At 38.7% G+C, this 16,556-nt stretch overlaps 1 protein-coding gene across 5 annotated transcripts in view; it reads left to right on the forward strand.

The window, feature by feature from the left end:
• LOC113940071 (E3 ubiquitin-protein ligase MARCH7-like) overlaps positions 1 to 14,550 on the forward strand; it is a 25,942-nt gene extending 11,392 nt beyond the window's left edge. For 3 of the 5 annotated variants that reach the window (XM_027631142.1, XM_027631143.1, XM_027631141.1), the window contains exons 4-10: positions 1,776 to 1,938; positions 3,558 to 3,692; positions 5,340 to 6,456; positions 6,719 to 6,888; positions 8,120 to 8,229; positions 9,597 to 9,710; positions 13,434 to 14,550. In XM_027631142.1, the coding sequence (XP_027486943.1) occupies positions 1,776 to 1,938; positions 3,558 to 3,692; positions 5,340 to 6,456; positions 6,719 to 6,888; positions 8,120 to 8,229; positions 9,597 to 9,710; positions 13,434 to 13,619 (1,995 nt within the window). In that variant the 3' untranslated portion in view covers positions 13,620 to 14,550. Of the gene's footprint in view, positions 1 to 1,775; positions 1,939 to 3,557; positions 3,693 to 5,339; positions 6,457 to 6,718; positions 6,889 to 8,119; positions 8,230 to 9,596; positions 9,711 to 11,497; positions 11,547 to 13,433 lie in introns of all 5 variants that reach the window. The other 2 variants (XM_027631145.1, XM_027631146.1) reach the window with 2 other exon arrangements.
• Positions 14,551 to 16,556: the final 2,006 nt, after the last annotated feature.

A 16,556-nucleotide genomic window follows, 5' to 3' on the forward strand; every position in this document is an offset into this window, starting at 1 on the left:
GAAACTCCAGGTTTATATATTCTCCAGCTCAGGCAGGAATGTTCAGTCCCTCCCCCAGAGCGGGGAATTCTATAAAAGGATGCTCAGTCTTTCCCTCAGAGTGGGGAATTCCACAAAAGGGCATGAGGACAGGAACATCCCCCCACCTCACAGGCCTCTACTGACAACAGTTTCTGGGCAATGGCATGGAGGGCTATAGAATACACAGTTTTAGGCTACACCCATCCAGTGATGAATCAGTCCCAGCTGTTCTAACTAGGACAAACTCCAAAAATAAAGTAGGTAGTTTGTGCCATACTTATACATTGTAGAGTGACAGTAAAACACTTCAAATTGCTGTAGCAATATTAAGGTGGGAAAAGCAGAAAACTGCAAGCAACTTTGATGGGATGGTAGTGAACAAGTAAAAATTCTGCTCATTTTCTGGATACACAAGAGTGCTCACATCTTTAAAGAGATATTTGTTTTCTTAGTGACTTGTAGGTAAAGACACTGAGATAATGGGGAGGGAGGAACTAGTGTGCACGTGCTGGCCTTCAGGGGAAGCCGTGGTCAGTGTACGTAAATGCAAATGGAATCTGTGGTTGTAAGTGGTCTACATACGTAGTTTAATTGGTGCTATAGAGTTTTCAAGATGAAAATCTTTTTTTTTCCCCAGTAAGGTTAATTTTTCTCTTAAATAAAATTTAAGGAGTGACCATTGCAGAAGGCATTCAGAAACTTCCACTTCTCAAGTAGTAAACAATTACAAAATAAATGATTCGTTAAGTAGAGGATTCACAAGGGAAAATAACCTACCCTTGTACTTGTTTTTTGTTGTTAGTTTCTGTGTCTCCCTGTCTGTCTTTTATGATGGGATGAGAGAAATACCTAGATACTTTTTATTTTGAAAGTGTTGTGGCTTAAACTTAGTAAAAAACATAATAAAATAACACCCCACAGCTATAACATATACTCCCGTTTGGTTGATCCCTAAAGGAGCTTGGTTGTAGATAGGTTTTTGGGGAAGACAAAACAGTTCAATTGAGCTTTATGATTGATCTCACCTTTTTTCTTTTTTTTTTTTTTTTTATATATGAAAAAATAAACCCCAAACATTTCAAGTAGAAAATGAATGCCTTGGCTGCAAGTAACTGGACAAATAGCTTTATAGGCTATCCCAATTTTTTTTTTAAGTACTGGGGTACTAGTTTCTGAAAACTGTTTTATTTCAGTGCTGTACACTGCAAAAATTGTTTTGTACCTGTTCTTTACTCTGAACTGCTTCAGTAGCTCTTGGGCTTATTGTAATCAAAATATACCTGTTTCGAACAGTTTACTTGAAGCTCACTCCTTAACTAATTGTATTTTAGGTTGGTAAAAAAGAAGTTGGAATGGTTAAACTGTTAAATAAAACAATGTTGCTGATCAATTTTGGCTATGTCTGGACAGCAAGATTATGTTCCCTTGGAGATCTGTAAAGCTGTATTTGATTGTGTTGATATTCTTGGCCTCTAAGATCCTATAATATTTTCCCCTGTAAGCCACATCAATCTATAAAGGAAAAATGATACTGAATGTCATAGGAACTGGCTTTTGTTGGTAGGACTGTATTCAGTAAACATGGAAATACTAATCAAGAGTGCAAGCAGAACTCCTGCGTTATTTTTAAAGAAAAGATTTTTGTATCTAAGACTTACTCTGTACTATTTTTGTGAGTTTTACATTATGTACACTTTTGTTCAGTGTAAGCCCATCTGAAATACTGTGTAATGTATTTTTTAATGTTATTTCAGTCAGCATCTTCTTCCTCTCATTTTACATCTGGGTGTTACGGTGAGTCTGAGAGAACTCAGGGAGCATATTCAAGACAGCAGCAAGACAGTGATTCAAAGAGACCTAAGCTATCTTATACATCTACCTCTTCTGTGAGAAGTAATGACTTGTCTGCCTTTTCAGGTGAGAGGTTGATTACTTGAGCTGAGTTACATCACAATTGTCTGAGTAGTGAGATCAGGTTTTATCAAGTTTTAAAAGATTTGCTTTGAAATAGTATACCTTTATTATTCTTAAATAATAAAACCTTATGCCTATCGGAAGAGTATGTTCATAATGACAGCAGTATCCCAAGTACCAAGAATGCTCTTAACATGGTCTTTTGAAGACCCAGCTGTACTCATGTAATTTCAGAATTATTACCTGTACCCATTCCATTTGCAGTAAAGCTGAACCTCGTGGCTCAAGTATGTCTTAATTGGTTAATATTTCAAGGAAAGAATGAGTGCAGCTGCTCTTATTTCATGAGTCTAATTGTCTTGGTACATCAGTGTGTGCCAGGGAGCGCAGAAAAGAAATCTTTACCATATTTAGCAATATGTTCCAAGCACAGTGTCATGGCTGGTTAGAGCACTGTGGGTAGGGGTCAGGAAGAAAGTTCTTTTTTTTAGCAGGGCCTAAATTCATTCTATAGGCCACACAAAAAGAAATTTTTGAAGAGCTCTTATGTGAAAACCTGAGATTTTCATTAAAGCTATCTTAAAGTAAGCTGGTGAAACTTCGATAGACAGGATTTAGTCAATATGCCAACGAAAGTCTAAAGCTAAAGAAAGTAACGGTCAAAAACTTACACTAAAAGTATTTCTAGAACATTTTGAAACAGACCGTTAGTTTCATTCAGATTACCCTTAAGAGCATGGATTAATGTTATTTTTATATCTCCTTATGGTATGGAACCTCACAGCCATCCAAATAAAAATAAGTGCTTGCTTAAAACCTAGTATTAATGATGCTTTCTTACTCTGTTAATAAGATGGCAACTGTTAACATATCTCACTGTGGAGTAGGACTGTTAGTCTTTCCATTTCTAGATTGGTCGGTCATTACGCTGCTGACCAATGAATGCTTCAGTTATATTTCTAAGTTAGCAATGAACAAAATCAAGGTGAATTTTTCAGAACCATTGAAGAACACTCTTTTGGAACAAGAATTTTGTTCACAGCTGAAGTGTGTACAGTTCCCTATGTGGTTGTTGGAGCTGTTTGTAGAAAATAAGATCCCTTTTGACACTGAATTGTTTTACTCTGTAATAAATACAGTATTAATAATTGTTCTTAAAGTTGTGTCTAAACTACATTTAAGCTTCAGCTATCTTTGTGGAAAATGAATTTTAGAAGCATTTAAGTAGCATCAAGTAAAAATGGCAGCATTTACTAAGTCTCAAGCTGCTGTTTTTGCTATATTGTGAAACCTGTGTAAGAACTAGCTACCATTAGGAAGCAAGATGCTACTTCTTTTCCTCCGCTGTCCTATATGAGTGTTAACAGGTCTGACTCTTCACAAAACTGTTATTACTTTTCGTTTGGTTTAGCTTTCAGAACTAACTCACTGCAAGATTAAGTGCGTGCCAGGATCAGCAGAGTGCTGCTTATTCTGGGCTTTATATTTGCCACTGGCCACTTAATCAGTTTAATGGTAATGTTAAACTCACTGTTGATATGGAATAACAACAATGCATGTGCAAGTGCCAGCTTTAATGGATGATTACCAAAATAGGGGATTTATTTGTTTATTCTTTCTAGATTCCTCATGGAGATGCAGTAGGATTCCTAGATCTTCATCGGTGATGCGAAGAGAGTTAGAAAGACGAACAGATCTGTCTGTTAACAATGTGGTGGATCCGACCTACAGAAACAGTGACTTTTCACCTTCAACATGTATGTATTGTGCAACTGAAAGCTTGTAAACCTACAGTTTGTATGCCTTCTAGTTTCTGAACATGTTTATAGAATCACAGAATGATTTGGTTTGGAAGGGATCTTTAAGCTCATCTTGTTCCAACCCCCTGCCATGGTTAGGGATACCTCTCACTGTACCAGTTTGCTCAAAGCCACGTCCAGCCTGGCCATGAATGCTTCCAGGGATGGCACATCCACAACTTCTCTGGGCATGTTAATATTGTACTCAAAACACCCAAAATATCTTTTTAATTTTAAGGTATCCTTTTAAATAAGGTTAGTTGGCCACTTAGCATGCATTGACCAAACCACCAAAGGATGTATGAGTGGTCTACCTTGTAGATGCATTCAGTCATATGAAAGTGGTATGGGTGCTCACCACTGTAACTGTGTGATTAGTTAGTAGGGCTCTTTTCTACTTTGTGTTAAGATCACTTTGTATTTAGGTATGGGAAAAGAAATAATGTTAATTTGACCCAGGAAACTTTTTTCTTAAAGGTGCGCATGGTATATCTCTTTTCATTAGGGTTCTCAAATGGGTATTAGGGAAAACCACTAGACCACTGAAAATAAAAAGGAATGAATGAATACTTCACATGAGGCAAGAGGTTTGTCTCATGGCAAATGCTGGGACTAGTAAGGACTTCTGTGCTGTAATTTTCACTTTCTGTTCAGCGTGTTGTGGCCTTCTAGAGTTTTTTCTGGGGGAAACTCATCATCAGTCTCGATCTGCCACCTTTTGCAGATGTATTCAGTGGTGGTTTTTAATGCAGAAATTTAAAAAAATGTCATTTTTATAATTATAGAAGATAACCAGAAAAGCTAAAAACTGGTTCCAGATTTCAGCCTGCAGTCTTACCTCAGAAGAGGAGTATGTTTTAATGTCATCATACTCTACACTTCTTTATTAAAGTGGACAGTTCAGATAACCTGGTAGAGCCTAATGAGAGAAGTGGATAAGTGAACAACCTTGCTTTGTACTGTCCATGCTGCATTTCTAGCAGTAGTGCTGATATTAAGTGCTATAAAAATAACTTGTGACTGTGTTCCCTACTGTGTAATCAAAACCGTATGGTGGATGCTTGGCATCTGTGCAGATGTTTCTTTAGTTAGAATCTGCCAGATGCATAAACCTCAGCTTCAGCAATAAATGGTGATTGCAATGCAGAACCCATAGAAAAAAGTTACCAAAACTACGAACATGAAAGGTTTCAATTCCGGAATCATAGAGAGCTTCTGTTTCCTACCTTCATCTACCTATGCTTGTTCTTCCTCCCCCCTTTTCCCACCCCCAGCCCCCAAATCTAGCCATTTGAGGAGGGAGACTAGCTGATTTTAACCACCTCAAACGATTCATGTAGTGTTAATTACAGTTCAGCTGCAGTGGAATTCTTCTCAGTGTGTTGAGGTACTTAGTATTTACAGAAAATACACTTGTAAGAATTGTAGAATGTTTTGGGTTGGAAGGGACCTTTAAAGTCCATCTAGTCCAATCCCCCTGCAATGAGCAGGGACATGTTTAACTAGGTCAGGTTGCTTGGAGCCTTTTTGAACCTGACTGTGAACGTTTCCTGATGTGTTAGAGCACATAACGTCATAGCGTTTTCCTCTGCTTTTCTACAACAGATCTTCAAGACAGGCCTGCCTCTTCATATGCAGAGGGAGCAAGACCAAAAGAAAATTCCTTAAGCACTTTGAGGCTGAATGCGTCCGTGAACCACCAGTTGCCTTCTGATCGTCAGCCATCTTTTTTCAACAGAGACTCTAATATGAGCTCTTCGAGATCCAGCTATTCTTCGAGACAAAGGAGAAATGAATTGGAATTTCCCCAGAGGAGTGTGCAGCCAGCATTTTCGCTTACTGCCATTAGAGATGAAACCCCTTCCTCAAGTGGTTCTGAAAGGGTTTTATCTTCCCAGAGGTCACTGAATGAGCCTGCAGCTGACAGTGAAGGGAGGCGCACAACCAGGCAGCTGCTGTCCCGTTTAGCATCTAGTATGTCATCTACGTTTTTCTCTCGAAGGTCGAGCCAAGACCCATTGCATACAAGATCATTAGGCTCTGAAGAATCAACGGTGGTCCCAAGAGTTCAGGCTTCTACTCTGTCGAGTAGTAATGGAGCTGCAACTCCGGAAGTTCCAGGACTTCAGTCATCTGAAGCTTCTCAGGGGTTTAGTTTTCTTGGACGAAGATGGGGCTTATCAGCAGTTTCACAGAATCGCAACTCTGATTCAGATGGGGAAAGCTACAGACCAGACTCTGAAAGTAGGAGCACGGGATCCTGGTTGTCATCTTCTTTGAGGAACAGATGTACACCTCTCTTTTCCAGAAGAAGAAGAGAAGGAAGAGATGAATCCGCAAGGATCTCTACCTCTGATACAACTGCTAGATCACAACATGTCTTTAGAAGAAGAGAGTCAGGTGAGGAGACCTCTCTTGAAGCATCAGGTAGCCCTCCTCGGGCTTCTGTTAGCAGACCACCAACACCTGCAGTGTCTGGTATTTCTAGAGCTACTGCCTCCCCACCAGATTCAGCCCACAGTAGAAGAAGTTCTGGAATTCTGCCCGGTTCTCTCTTTCGCTTTGCAGTGCCTCCAACATTAGGAAGCAGTCTATCTGACAATCTTATGATAACTGTAGATATTATACCCTCTGGCTGGAATCAGTCTGATGGACAAGAAAGTGACAAGTCTAAAGTACCGCCTTCAAGAGATCCAGAAAGACTCCAGAAAATTAAAGAGAGGTAAATTAGTAACTTCTTTTGAGATAGTAAAATGTACCTGTCTTAAGGTGAGAGGGCTTTCTGCACTTGTGACTTTAAAAGAAAACTTTCCTTCAGAGCAGGCAGCAACTCAGTCCCCTGTCACCTGTGTTCTCACTTCTGTCTTTACAGAAGCTCCTTTTAATCCTCTTAGGTTTGAGAACAGTTTGATAAATAGAATTTTCATTATAATAATCTTTCATGAAATGTGTTACAGCGTTATTTGGTATTCCTTCCTATTCAGCCTGCTTTTAGAAGATTCTGAAGATGAAGAGGGTGACTTATGCAGAATCTGTCAAATGTCCTCTGCAAGTTCTGACAACCTTTTAATAGAACCATGCAAATGCACTGGAAGTCTGCAATATGTTCACCAGGAGTGCATGAAAAAATGGCTGCAGTCCAAGATTAATTCAGGTAAAGCAGACTAGACCAAGGTAGACTGCCGGTTGTATAGGGACGCCTATCAGAGGGATTGCACTTACTGAGGTATTTAGTTGAAAAATGAGCAGTGGGGACAAACAACAGTGTGGCACTTCCAGACTTACTGTGCGTCTGTGCAACTTCTCATGTGAGTAGTTCCAAGAACTGTATTTGTTGTTCAGAGAATTATTAGGGTTGTCTACTAAGGTATTAGACAAAATCTAACATTGTAGAAATGTAGTTTTAGAACTACTCTGTCACTTTGGTGGTACCGCTTGGGGTGGAGTTTGCTCCCCACCCTTCCTTATGAGTATGATTGTGCTTTTTTGTAAGACTTACATAGCCAAGCAGACTGTAGCAGAGCGATAAGAATTTGAAAATCCAGAAATGTTTTTCAATTGTAACTAGACTTAAGTACTTTATTTTTTTTAAACATACTAGCTCTTGCTCAAGGCACTTTAAAACAGCTTGTTCAAAAACTGCTTCGAAGTGTGTATATAATTTTTTAAGAAACACTTCAGACATTGCACACTGGGTAAAAATTTTTGTAATAAATTGATTAACCAGTTTGTAACTGTTATCTGCAGTATTCTTAAGACTTAAAAATAGGTGGCTTGGTAGAAGACACAAAAAGCATGGAATACGTTTTACCAAAGGAAGGTGCTAGCATCTGTTTGCTTTTTTACTCAGTATCAGAGGACATGCATCAGAGTAGGGATGTACTGGAAGCCTCAGCCTATAGAAGAAATTAATTTGAATTTAACTATGTAAAGACATAAATCCACCATCAACTTACTTTGTTCGTCTTATTGCTTGTGGAGCAACTTGTTTTAAAACTGGTACTTAAGACAAAATGTTACTCTGACAATAACTTTAAGCTGTTTTGGTATATTCATTCTTACTTTTGTGTGCATTTGGATTACACGTTAGAATTCAAAAAGCCCAAGAAGTGATTTTATGCCAGACTTGCAGTAAGAGGCTTGTCACATCCAGAATGAATGTGAGGCAAAATAGGTGCAGCTGTATAGAGAACAAACATTCCACAGCATTTAAAATCTGACAGTAGCAGATGTCACTACATTCATGTTAGAGGCTTTCTTTTCTTCTAACCTTGCTCTGCAAAATAAAGCCAAAAATTATACTTAGAGTTTGCAATGTTTATACGATTGTACCATAGGTTGTTGAAACTTGACACTGAGTTTCCCTTTGCCCCCCTCCTCACCAGGTTCTTCTTTGGAAGCAGTGACAACTTGTGAATTGTGCAAAGAGAAGTTGCATCTGAACCTGGAAGACTTTGACATTCATGAACTCTATAGGGCACATGCAAATGAACAAGTTAGTATATTTTACTTAATTTGGTAAGTGTTGGTTTAGTGCTGAGAGGGCAGCCTTCTTTAGAGAAGGCAAATGCATCTCTATTTCAGAAGGACTGTTATGCGTAGAAAGTAATGTCAACATGGAACAGATTTTTCTCCTCAATATTCAGACCAATTCTGTCTTCCTGCTGTGCTTCCTATAGCTGAACTTTCAGTAAGTGTAATGTATCTTTTTTCTTAGTTGCAGATCTCTGCCATCTAGCTTTGCAGCCTCTTGTCTCTGTCACATAGGTGCAGTGTGAATTCTGTTACGATTAGATTGAATTTCACATTGTCATGAGCTGTCTTTGCTTTTAGCTGCTTTTAGCTAAACACACTTAGCAGTTGTTTTAAATGTACCATTACAAACTTTTTTTGTTTCATTAAAGTGATAGAAACTAACCTATTTTCTAACAGCTTCTGACTGCTCCTTCAAGTTGTTTCCTAAATTAAAAATAATCAAAGGCCCATTAGTGTTACTCTTGTTATATAAAATACAGTATCTTAGAACCACTGGATTGTGTAGTATTAAAAGTGAGTAAATAATATAAAACTGGTGTTTTTAATTAACTTTATTCAGAGAGTTTTCCTTGTTCTCTGGGTTGTATTCTGAGAATATATAAAGACTAATGGTATAAGCCTACCTTAGAAGTTGAAAGAAAATACCAGGTGACATCAGTTTTGGGGAAAAGCATCATCCTCTAATTTTTTTTATTATTTAGAGTAAGTTCTTACCCTAGTACTCTATCACTTGGGACAGACTGAAATTTTCTTGGCTTTCTTGAGGGTGCCATCATCTTATGTTTTAATACTACTGATTATTGGTTACTGTCACTATACTTTAATAGAAATAAGAGCTTTGAAATTTTTTCCTAAAGAGTCGACTAAATTACCTGTTCAGTGCTAACATTTTTAAAGATTTTCTTTATCTTGGGGAAAGGAATTTCTCAAAATATTTATAACATCATAGCATTCTTAAAATATATATATTCCTTTATTTTGGCTTTCTGTAAAGCATTGGAATCACGGAGAAGAAGCCAGAAATATTCATTAGTGATATAATACTCGTGATTCTTTCCTCTAAACTAATCATGCTGACTGAGATTTTATTTGTAGAACTCTATTTATCTTCAAGGGTAACATGTTAAATCTGGGGTGGGTGGGAAGAACCAGAAGTATAAACAGCTTTTCAGTAATTAAAATTTTTTTGTATTTCCCTAATTCTCTTGGAACAAGTAGAGATAAATATATAATGATTCCAGTAAAATCTCATTCTTATTCTACTTTTCGAATCATATATGCAGACATATTACTGACATTCTGAATGTTTCTTTGATCTCCTTTAAGGCAGACTATGAATTTATCAGCTCTGGTCTCTACCTTGTAGTGTTGTTACACTTATGCGAGCAGCGCTTTTCTGATATGTTAGGAACTGCCAACGAGGCCAGCACACGTGTCAGAGTAAGTATGCAGTGATTTTCTGGCAGGGATTGTTACCTTGAGTGACATAGGAGCTAGATACCCAAGAAATATGTTTTTTAAAAAACTTTTAGGTCTAAAATGGGCTGGGCTTGTCAGTGCACTAACACTGTGTTTAATTTGAAACTCGAGGTACTGCGTTATTGCAGTTACTGTGCTGCAGAATGCTTTTTGTCAAGGTTGTTGGTCATTCGTTGGTTTGCATGTACGTTGTCGTGATCTTTGGGAACTTGGGCAAAACTGGAAGGTTAACCTCTCCCTGTACAAAACGTGCAGTTAAGAACGTTGGACTACCTGATTTAATTGTTCTCATTATGCCAGTCTACATTGCAGAGGTCTAGAACTTGCAGTGGTTGTCTCATGGACTATGCCTAAATCTGTACTTGACTATGAAGGTTGTGAAACAGACCATAGCTATAGTAGGACTTCTTTGGCATTAGTCCAGACTCCTGTTAGTCGTGTTTGACTGTACTCTTGTCACTTAAATGGCTTGGCATAGAAACCTGGTAAGTGCACATTTTACAAGTAAGAGATCAGCATACAGAGTTCTTTCTGCATAGTGACTCACTCAGAAATCCAGTATTCTACGTGTTTATTTGATACTAGATAATGAACTAGCACTCTTAGTCAACTGAGCTCCTTGAAAAGCTGATCATTTCGGGTTTTTTTTACTTGGATACAGAGAAGTGACAATATCAAACTTATCCAATGGGTATTGGAATGGTTGACTGCCAGCAGGCATTAGGCCTTTGGGGAAGAGGCGGGACTGTACTCTAATCTTTGAAGGTCTTAGAACAGTGGTCCTCTTTTCTATGCACTTCTAATGCAGAACTTGTATTCCACCGTCCACAAATGAAATGTGCAGTTTCCCTGGTGCGGGTGTGGAGATATAAAAGACACATAATCTAATAGTAGCCAGCATCCAGTATAGTACAGCTTGAGTGTATTACAGAAGTTGTTTTTACTGGATTTTTGTCAGAGAAGGCATTACATACTTCAGTGTGTGACACTGCATTTTAAGCCAGTGAGAGCACCGATGCTGCTGTTTGATACTGAGCATACAAGTAAGCAATGGAGACTCATTTTATCTGCTGTGTCTCAACATCTGGACTTTAACTGAAACAGTGATGTAGATTGCCAGTGATGAAAGAAAACCACTTGACTGAGACATGTTATTCCTAGGGATTTGGGGGTTGGGTTTTGATACTATATGCTTCCAACATTAAACTACCACCATTGTCTAATAGTAATCCTGGTCTTAAGATTCTAAGTGTAAACAAAAACTTTAACTATATTCATGCATTTTTCATTAATCTCATTAAGTCAAAGGACTCTGTTTTGTCATAATAATGGTGAATTAAATAAAATGAATCCAACTAATGCAAGTCCTTACCATGATTGTTTTTCTGCATTACAGTTTTTAGGTATGGTATTCATTAAACTGGCACTTGTTTATATTTGCTGCTTTCAAAACTGATGTGTTTTACAGACTGTAGAACATGAAGATGATGCCACTAGCTGCTACCAGAAACATTTGACATAAAGTGGAAGCTGAAATTACTGTGCAGTAGCAATTTGAAGTCTAATGTGTGGGGATTTATATTAAATTTTGCACTGATTTTTGTAAGTTGGGCAAATGGGTTAGGGTAACCGATATATGGCATGAAGCTTTGGGATGTCAAAAGTGAAGAAAACTTTGCTAACTTGTTGCAAATTTCTGCAGATACCTTTGCAACTTTTAAACTACTTTCTCTCTGCCTTGTTTCTAGTTTATTAACCTTGCAAGAACTCTTCAGGCACATATGGAAGATATTGAAAGTAGGTGCTTCCCCTCTTCCCCTCCTCTCCCATTAGATCAACTCGAAGCTAAATGAGTACAATCCTGCTTGCCAAGATTCATGATATGAACACAATTACTGAAAACTTTACTTGACCCAGCAGTGCTTTTTCCATCATCAGTAGCACTATTCCGAGGGGGAACCGGTTTTAATTCTCCATGATTAATTTCCCAACAGCATAGAATTGTTTAGACTACAGAAGTGTTATCTGCTAGTGATTACAAAATTCCTTACTAGTTACAGTTGGTTATTGCAATTCTAATAGTACGTAATTAGGGAATTAGTGGTGGACCTTCAGGTTGTTACCTTTTACAGGAGTCTTAGTAGGACAGAAATATTTAGAGTTGAATTTCACTGCATTTAAGTTACATACTTCTTTTGCCATTTTTTCCTCTTCTCCTTCTTTTTTTTGCCTTCTCCCTTTTCTTTTTTCCATTCACATGCACTTTTTGGTTGTTTGGATTCCTTGATCAGACCTACCACACCTCATGAACGAGATGTAAAGGTTGCCAGTTTTTCATAAAATTCTGTGGTCTATACAGACCCACAAAATGATTCTTCCTAATGCTGTCAGGCTCTGTGTTAGAGAAAAGGTGACAACATTTGAAAAAAAAATCAAAAATTCAAAACTTTATGCTGTCTTCTGGTAAACATATCCTGGATCTATTTCTAGGCATGATGAATAGACAGTAGAAGGGTAGTTGATCTACCTTTTTTTCCCTAGCATGCGCGTGAATGTCTGTTGGCATTCAAAGTTTGTATATGAATTTTCACTGCATAGGATGCATTTGAAGTACTATAAGGAATGGGGAATGTGTGTGTGTGTGTGTGTGTGTGTGTGTATGAGTTTTAGTTCAAGATGATTATTGCATCAGAGCAAGGTGGGCTAGAGTTCTGAATTAATTCTTAAGTTATGTGCATCCTTATTAGAGTAAAAATTAACCTTAATGAGTGTCATTTTACACCTTAATTTAGTCTATATTTGATTCAGCCTTTAACTTGCAGGTGAGGAATACTGAGTTTTAATTTTATCACTGATGCACTTCAGTTACATTTGTCTGCTAAGAACTGAAGAAGCAAGGAGTCAGGCTTTTCTTCTTTCTGTATTCAAGGGTGGAACAAATTACTTCAGTGTAAATACTTTCTTGCCTGCAGACTTTGCCTAAGAGGACCTACTAAATTCCTGTTACAGACAAGCTAATGCTTTGCAAACGTGATGTAGATGTGTGTACTGACTTTTCTTTCGTAGTCGACAAGTATTTGTCTCTTTAATTCACCTTGCAACAACAAAATCCTATGCACATGTGGGCTTTATGTTCATCTTGCATATGGTGAAAGAACAAGGCTGGAGAGAAAAGCTGCTTCCAAGTAGGCCCCAGTTGCATTAAGCAACAAATATATGTGTATGTATTTAAAAATTTCAGAGTCTTTGTTCAGATGGCTGAATCTTTCAAGATATTTTAGTATCCAAATTGATAACTTTGTGAGTCATTTCTTTCCCTGGTGTTGAGTGCTGCTGTCATGGATTTAATATATCCTCCTCTGACTACTGTTGGAATTAGCCACTGTAAACACTGCATAAAAGTTGAATCTCTGGCTTAATTAGGTTTTCTTCCTTTTACTTTGAGGAAGAAGAGCAGGAGGACACTGCCTTTTGTACTGTTGAGTTTTGATTTGAAAATGCTATATTTTTCAGACATGAGATGCATTTAAGAATTAATCTATGTGGTTACACCAGGTTTGGGTGGGTATTACAATCTGTCATTTATTATTATAAAATTACCTTTATTTCCTCTGCTCATCCTGAAGTGCTTTAATTTCAAAGACCTTTGTCAAGGCTTCTGATTATACTGTGTTGTTCCAACAGCTTCTGAAGATGATTCTGAAGACTGATGCTGGTAGACCTTTCATACTGCAAGAAACAAATGGAATTGCTGCAGAAATGCTGAACTGGCAAGAACAACATCAACATGCATTTGTTTTATTCCTCTCCTTAGTAAAAAGTGCATTGAATATCCCTGTAGTTTTTGAAGCATTGTTGAATTCAAAATAAACTGCTGCACAGTGGAACTCTCAGTGGACTTGAGAACTACTCAGCATGTGTGAGGATTAGATACATAGAAAGCAATTTCCCTTTTTAAATTATGAGGATGATGTGCTTTGTTTTGGAGGACATCAGATTTTGAATATTTAAGGAAGCTTTATCTCCCTTTGTGTTTCCTTCTTACTGTAGTCAGATTTCTGGTTTTGTCTTAACGAGCTTTGCTCCTCTGCTGGCACTAAGTGGTTATAGTGGGTTTCAAGGGGAGGGGGGATGTCCATGTACTGAAATAGATTTTGTTTGGGTGTTCTTAAATGCCTCTTTTGCCGCATCATATAATACCTGATTGCTTCCGTTGTTAATAAATGAACAGGAGGATAAGCAAGATATTGTAGAAATTGTTTGGGTTTTGGTTTATTTGAAGATTATTATTTAACTCAAAAAGCAATAAGAACTTGCAGTGGTCTTTTAATACTTGGTGATGGCTTTTTTATGTACCAGTTTGGAAATTGGAGATTATATTTGATATCATGTGGCTGTTCCATTATGGAATATTGCAGGTGTAAACTCTTGCACTTCAGCATTCCTAGCAGATATGCAACTTGATAAAGACCTGAAGTTGTTCAGTTTAATCAGAGTTTTTTTAGATCCCACCTTCACTGTTCAAAACACTGGTTATCAATGTGTTTTCTAGTGTTGTCACTTCTTTATAAATAAAGACAAAAGAGGTATGCATCTCTACTGGTATTGTCCATTTTATTGAAACATGGATATCTACCAGAACTTACACTTGAAAACGTAGAAAGCTGTAGTCTGTGGTATATCTTTACTAATGTTTATAAATTCTTACGCAGATATTTAAGATTGTTTCTGACCGTTTTGGATTGAAATGCTTTATATGAATGGTGATACAATAAATTCTCATACATGTATTGGAATTGTATTTCTTACAAATCTGTTAGTTTTTTAATTACCACAGTAACAATGTATCTGCAACAACTGCAATATGTTGAAATGCCATGAGTGTAGTTTATTGTTACATTATGAAAAACTAATTTGTGCAGAGGAAAGGATGTGCCTTAACAGCTGAAATGAACTCATGTGATTTTTAACAGTTAACTTTGCTAGTATTACATGATGGCCTATCATCTGTAAGATTTGAAAGAAAATGGAGTGCAACTGAAATGGCACGTTTCTATGCCCATTCTGGTAACCTTAGGCATTGGAATATTCAGTGCCAACACTTAGAAGTATTATTCCAGCAATTAGTTGAAATGGAGCTCTGAGACATTTATCTGAAAAGTGAAGGTTCAGGCATGTGTGAAAATGTTTCTAACTCATTTCTGAAGAAAGTGAATTGAAGTTTATAATAAAAATGTTCAGTCCTTTCTGAGTTAGTTGGTAGAGCTGAATAAAATGTCGTACAGTGAAGCAGTCAGTATTTCATATGCACTCAATAGATTTAGGGTTACAAGGATGAGTTCTGATAACCTAATAAATTGATGACTTGAAGGATATTTTTAATTTTTTTTTCAGTCCTTGTAACAAACAATGTTCCATGAAGGTGAGCAATGTGAGTAGCTCCACATACAAATTTGGTTGAACTGATACAGGGCTCTGTTGTCCTGCAGCCTTGTTGAGCTTCAATGCAAATGAAGGAATGACATGGGGCAGTATTGTGATGGAATCGGTAAAGGGTGGCAGGTCTGAATGCACCTTTTGGGAAGAATGCCAGCCCCAGCTGCTGCCTCAGAGGAGAGCTCTGCCTTGCAACCCTGATTCCCTGAGGGGGAGAGGCTGGGAGCAGCCAGGATTAGTCATCTTCCATGTACCCGTGGCCGTGATATCTCTGTCCATGGGACAGCTGTCTGTGAAGCCCTTGAGGGCCCGTGCAAGTGGATATTTCTTAGCACAGTGTACGTGTGTTCAAATGTGCTTTGTGTGCCCATGCGTGCACCTTGTTTGTTCCCTGAGTTTGAGAACATAAGGAATAACCATGACTTGTTGCTGGTTCCAGCAATTCACAGGCAGACTGTGACCCTCAGTGGTGGGCCCAGATCTCCCTAATGAGGCCAGTGATGGCAGATCCGGGTGTGGATGGCATCGTGCTGATGGCAACAAGCTGCAGAATTGAGTGCCTCATCTCATCTTGGGGCCGGTTAAAAGCTGCAGGGATTGGCAGGGCCCAGAGGTGGAGCTCAGTGCCCTAGTGAATCTTTTGGGCTGTGGCTCCTGCAGATGTGCTTGGTGCTCTGATGGACATGCTCCCAGAGTCCATCCTGGGCTTCTGCAGCAGCTTCTGTGTTAAGGGTGAGCGGGAGGGAGTATATTTTTTCATGTTCCAATTCTGACTTCTGCTACAGTATGTGTAGCAGACTGTTGTGTGCTACCCTCCCCTGCCAGGGTGTTTGCTCTGCACTGCCCCGCCTTGTTTCAAGTGTCCTTCCCTCTCCGTTGTTGTGCTCCTCCCACACCTGGTCCCGGGTTGGGCTCCTCTGCCGCTCAGTAGCACTGCAACTAAGAAGGCTGAGCATGTGCAGGGCGGAGGCTCCTGCCCATGTGCATGAGCTCCGCAGTGATGAAGAAGTAATGAATTCCCCCCCCCCCCAAAACAACAAGGCGTGTACGTGAGGGGCACAAAGCGAAGGGCAGAGCGGTGCATGTGCAGCAACGCGCAGGGACTCAGGAAGCTGTACTGCCCCTCCGCTGTCAGTGCTGCCCCTGGAGAGAACCGTGACCAGAGCAAGCACACAAAGGGTTAACAAAGCAGTGGACATTGCCAGAACGGAAGCGAATGTGGCAGGAGGTGAGAGGAAGTGTCTAAAATGTGCGTGGAACCAAAGGTCGCATGACCCAGAACAAGAAAATGATTGAAGAAAAGAAAGCATGTTGAAAGCTGATAGGTGTAAAATGCATACTGTAATTTTATAGGGCCAAGTATTGCTTGTT

Source organism: Corapipo altera, unplaced genomic scaffold (genome assembly GCF_003945725.1).
Source record: "Corapipo altera isolate COAL_440 unplaced genomic scaffold, ASM394572v1 130557, whole genome shotgun sequence".
Lineage (NCBI taxonomy): Eukaryota > Metazoa > Chordata > Aves > Passeriformes > Pipridae > Corapipo > Corapipo altera.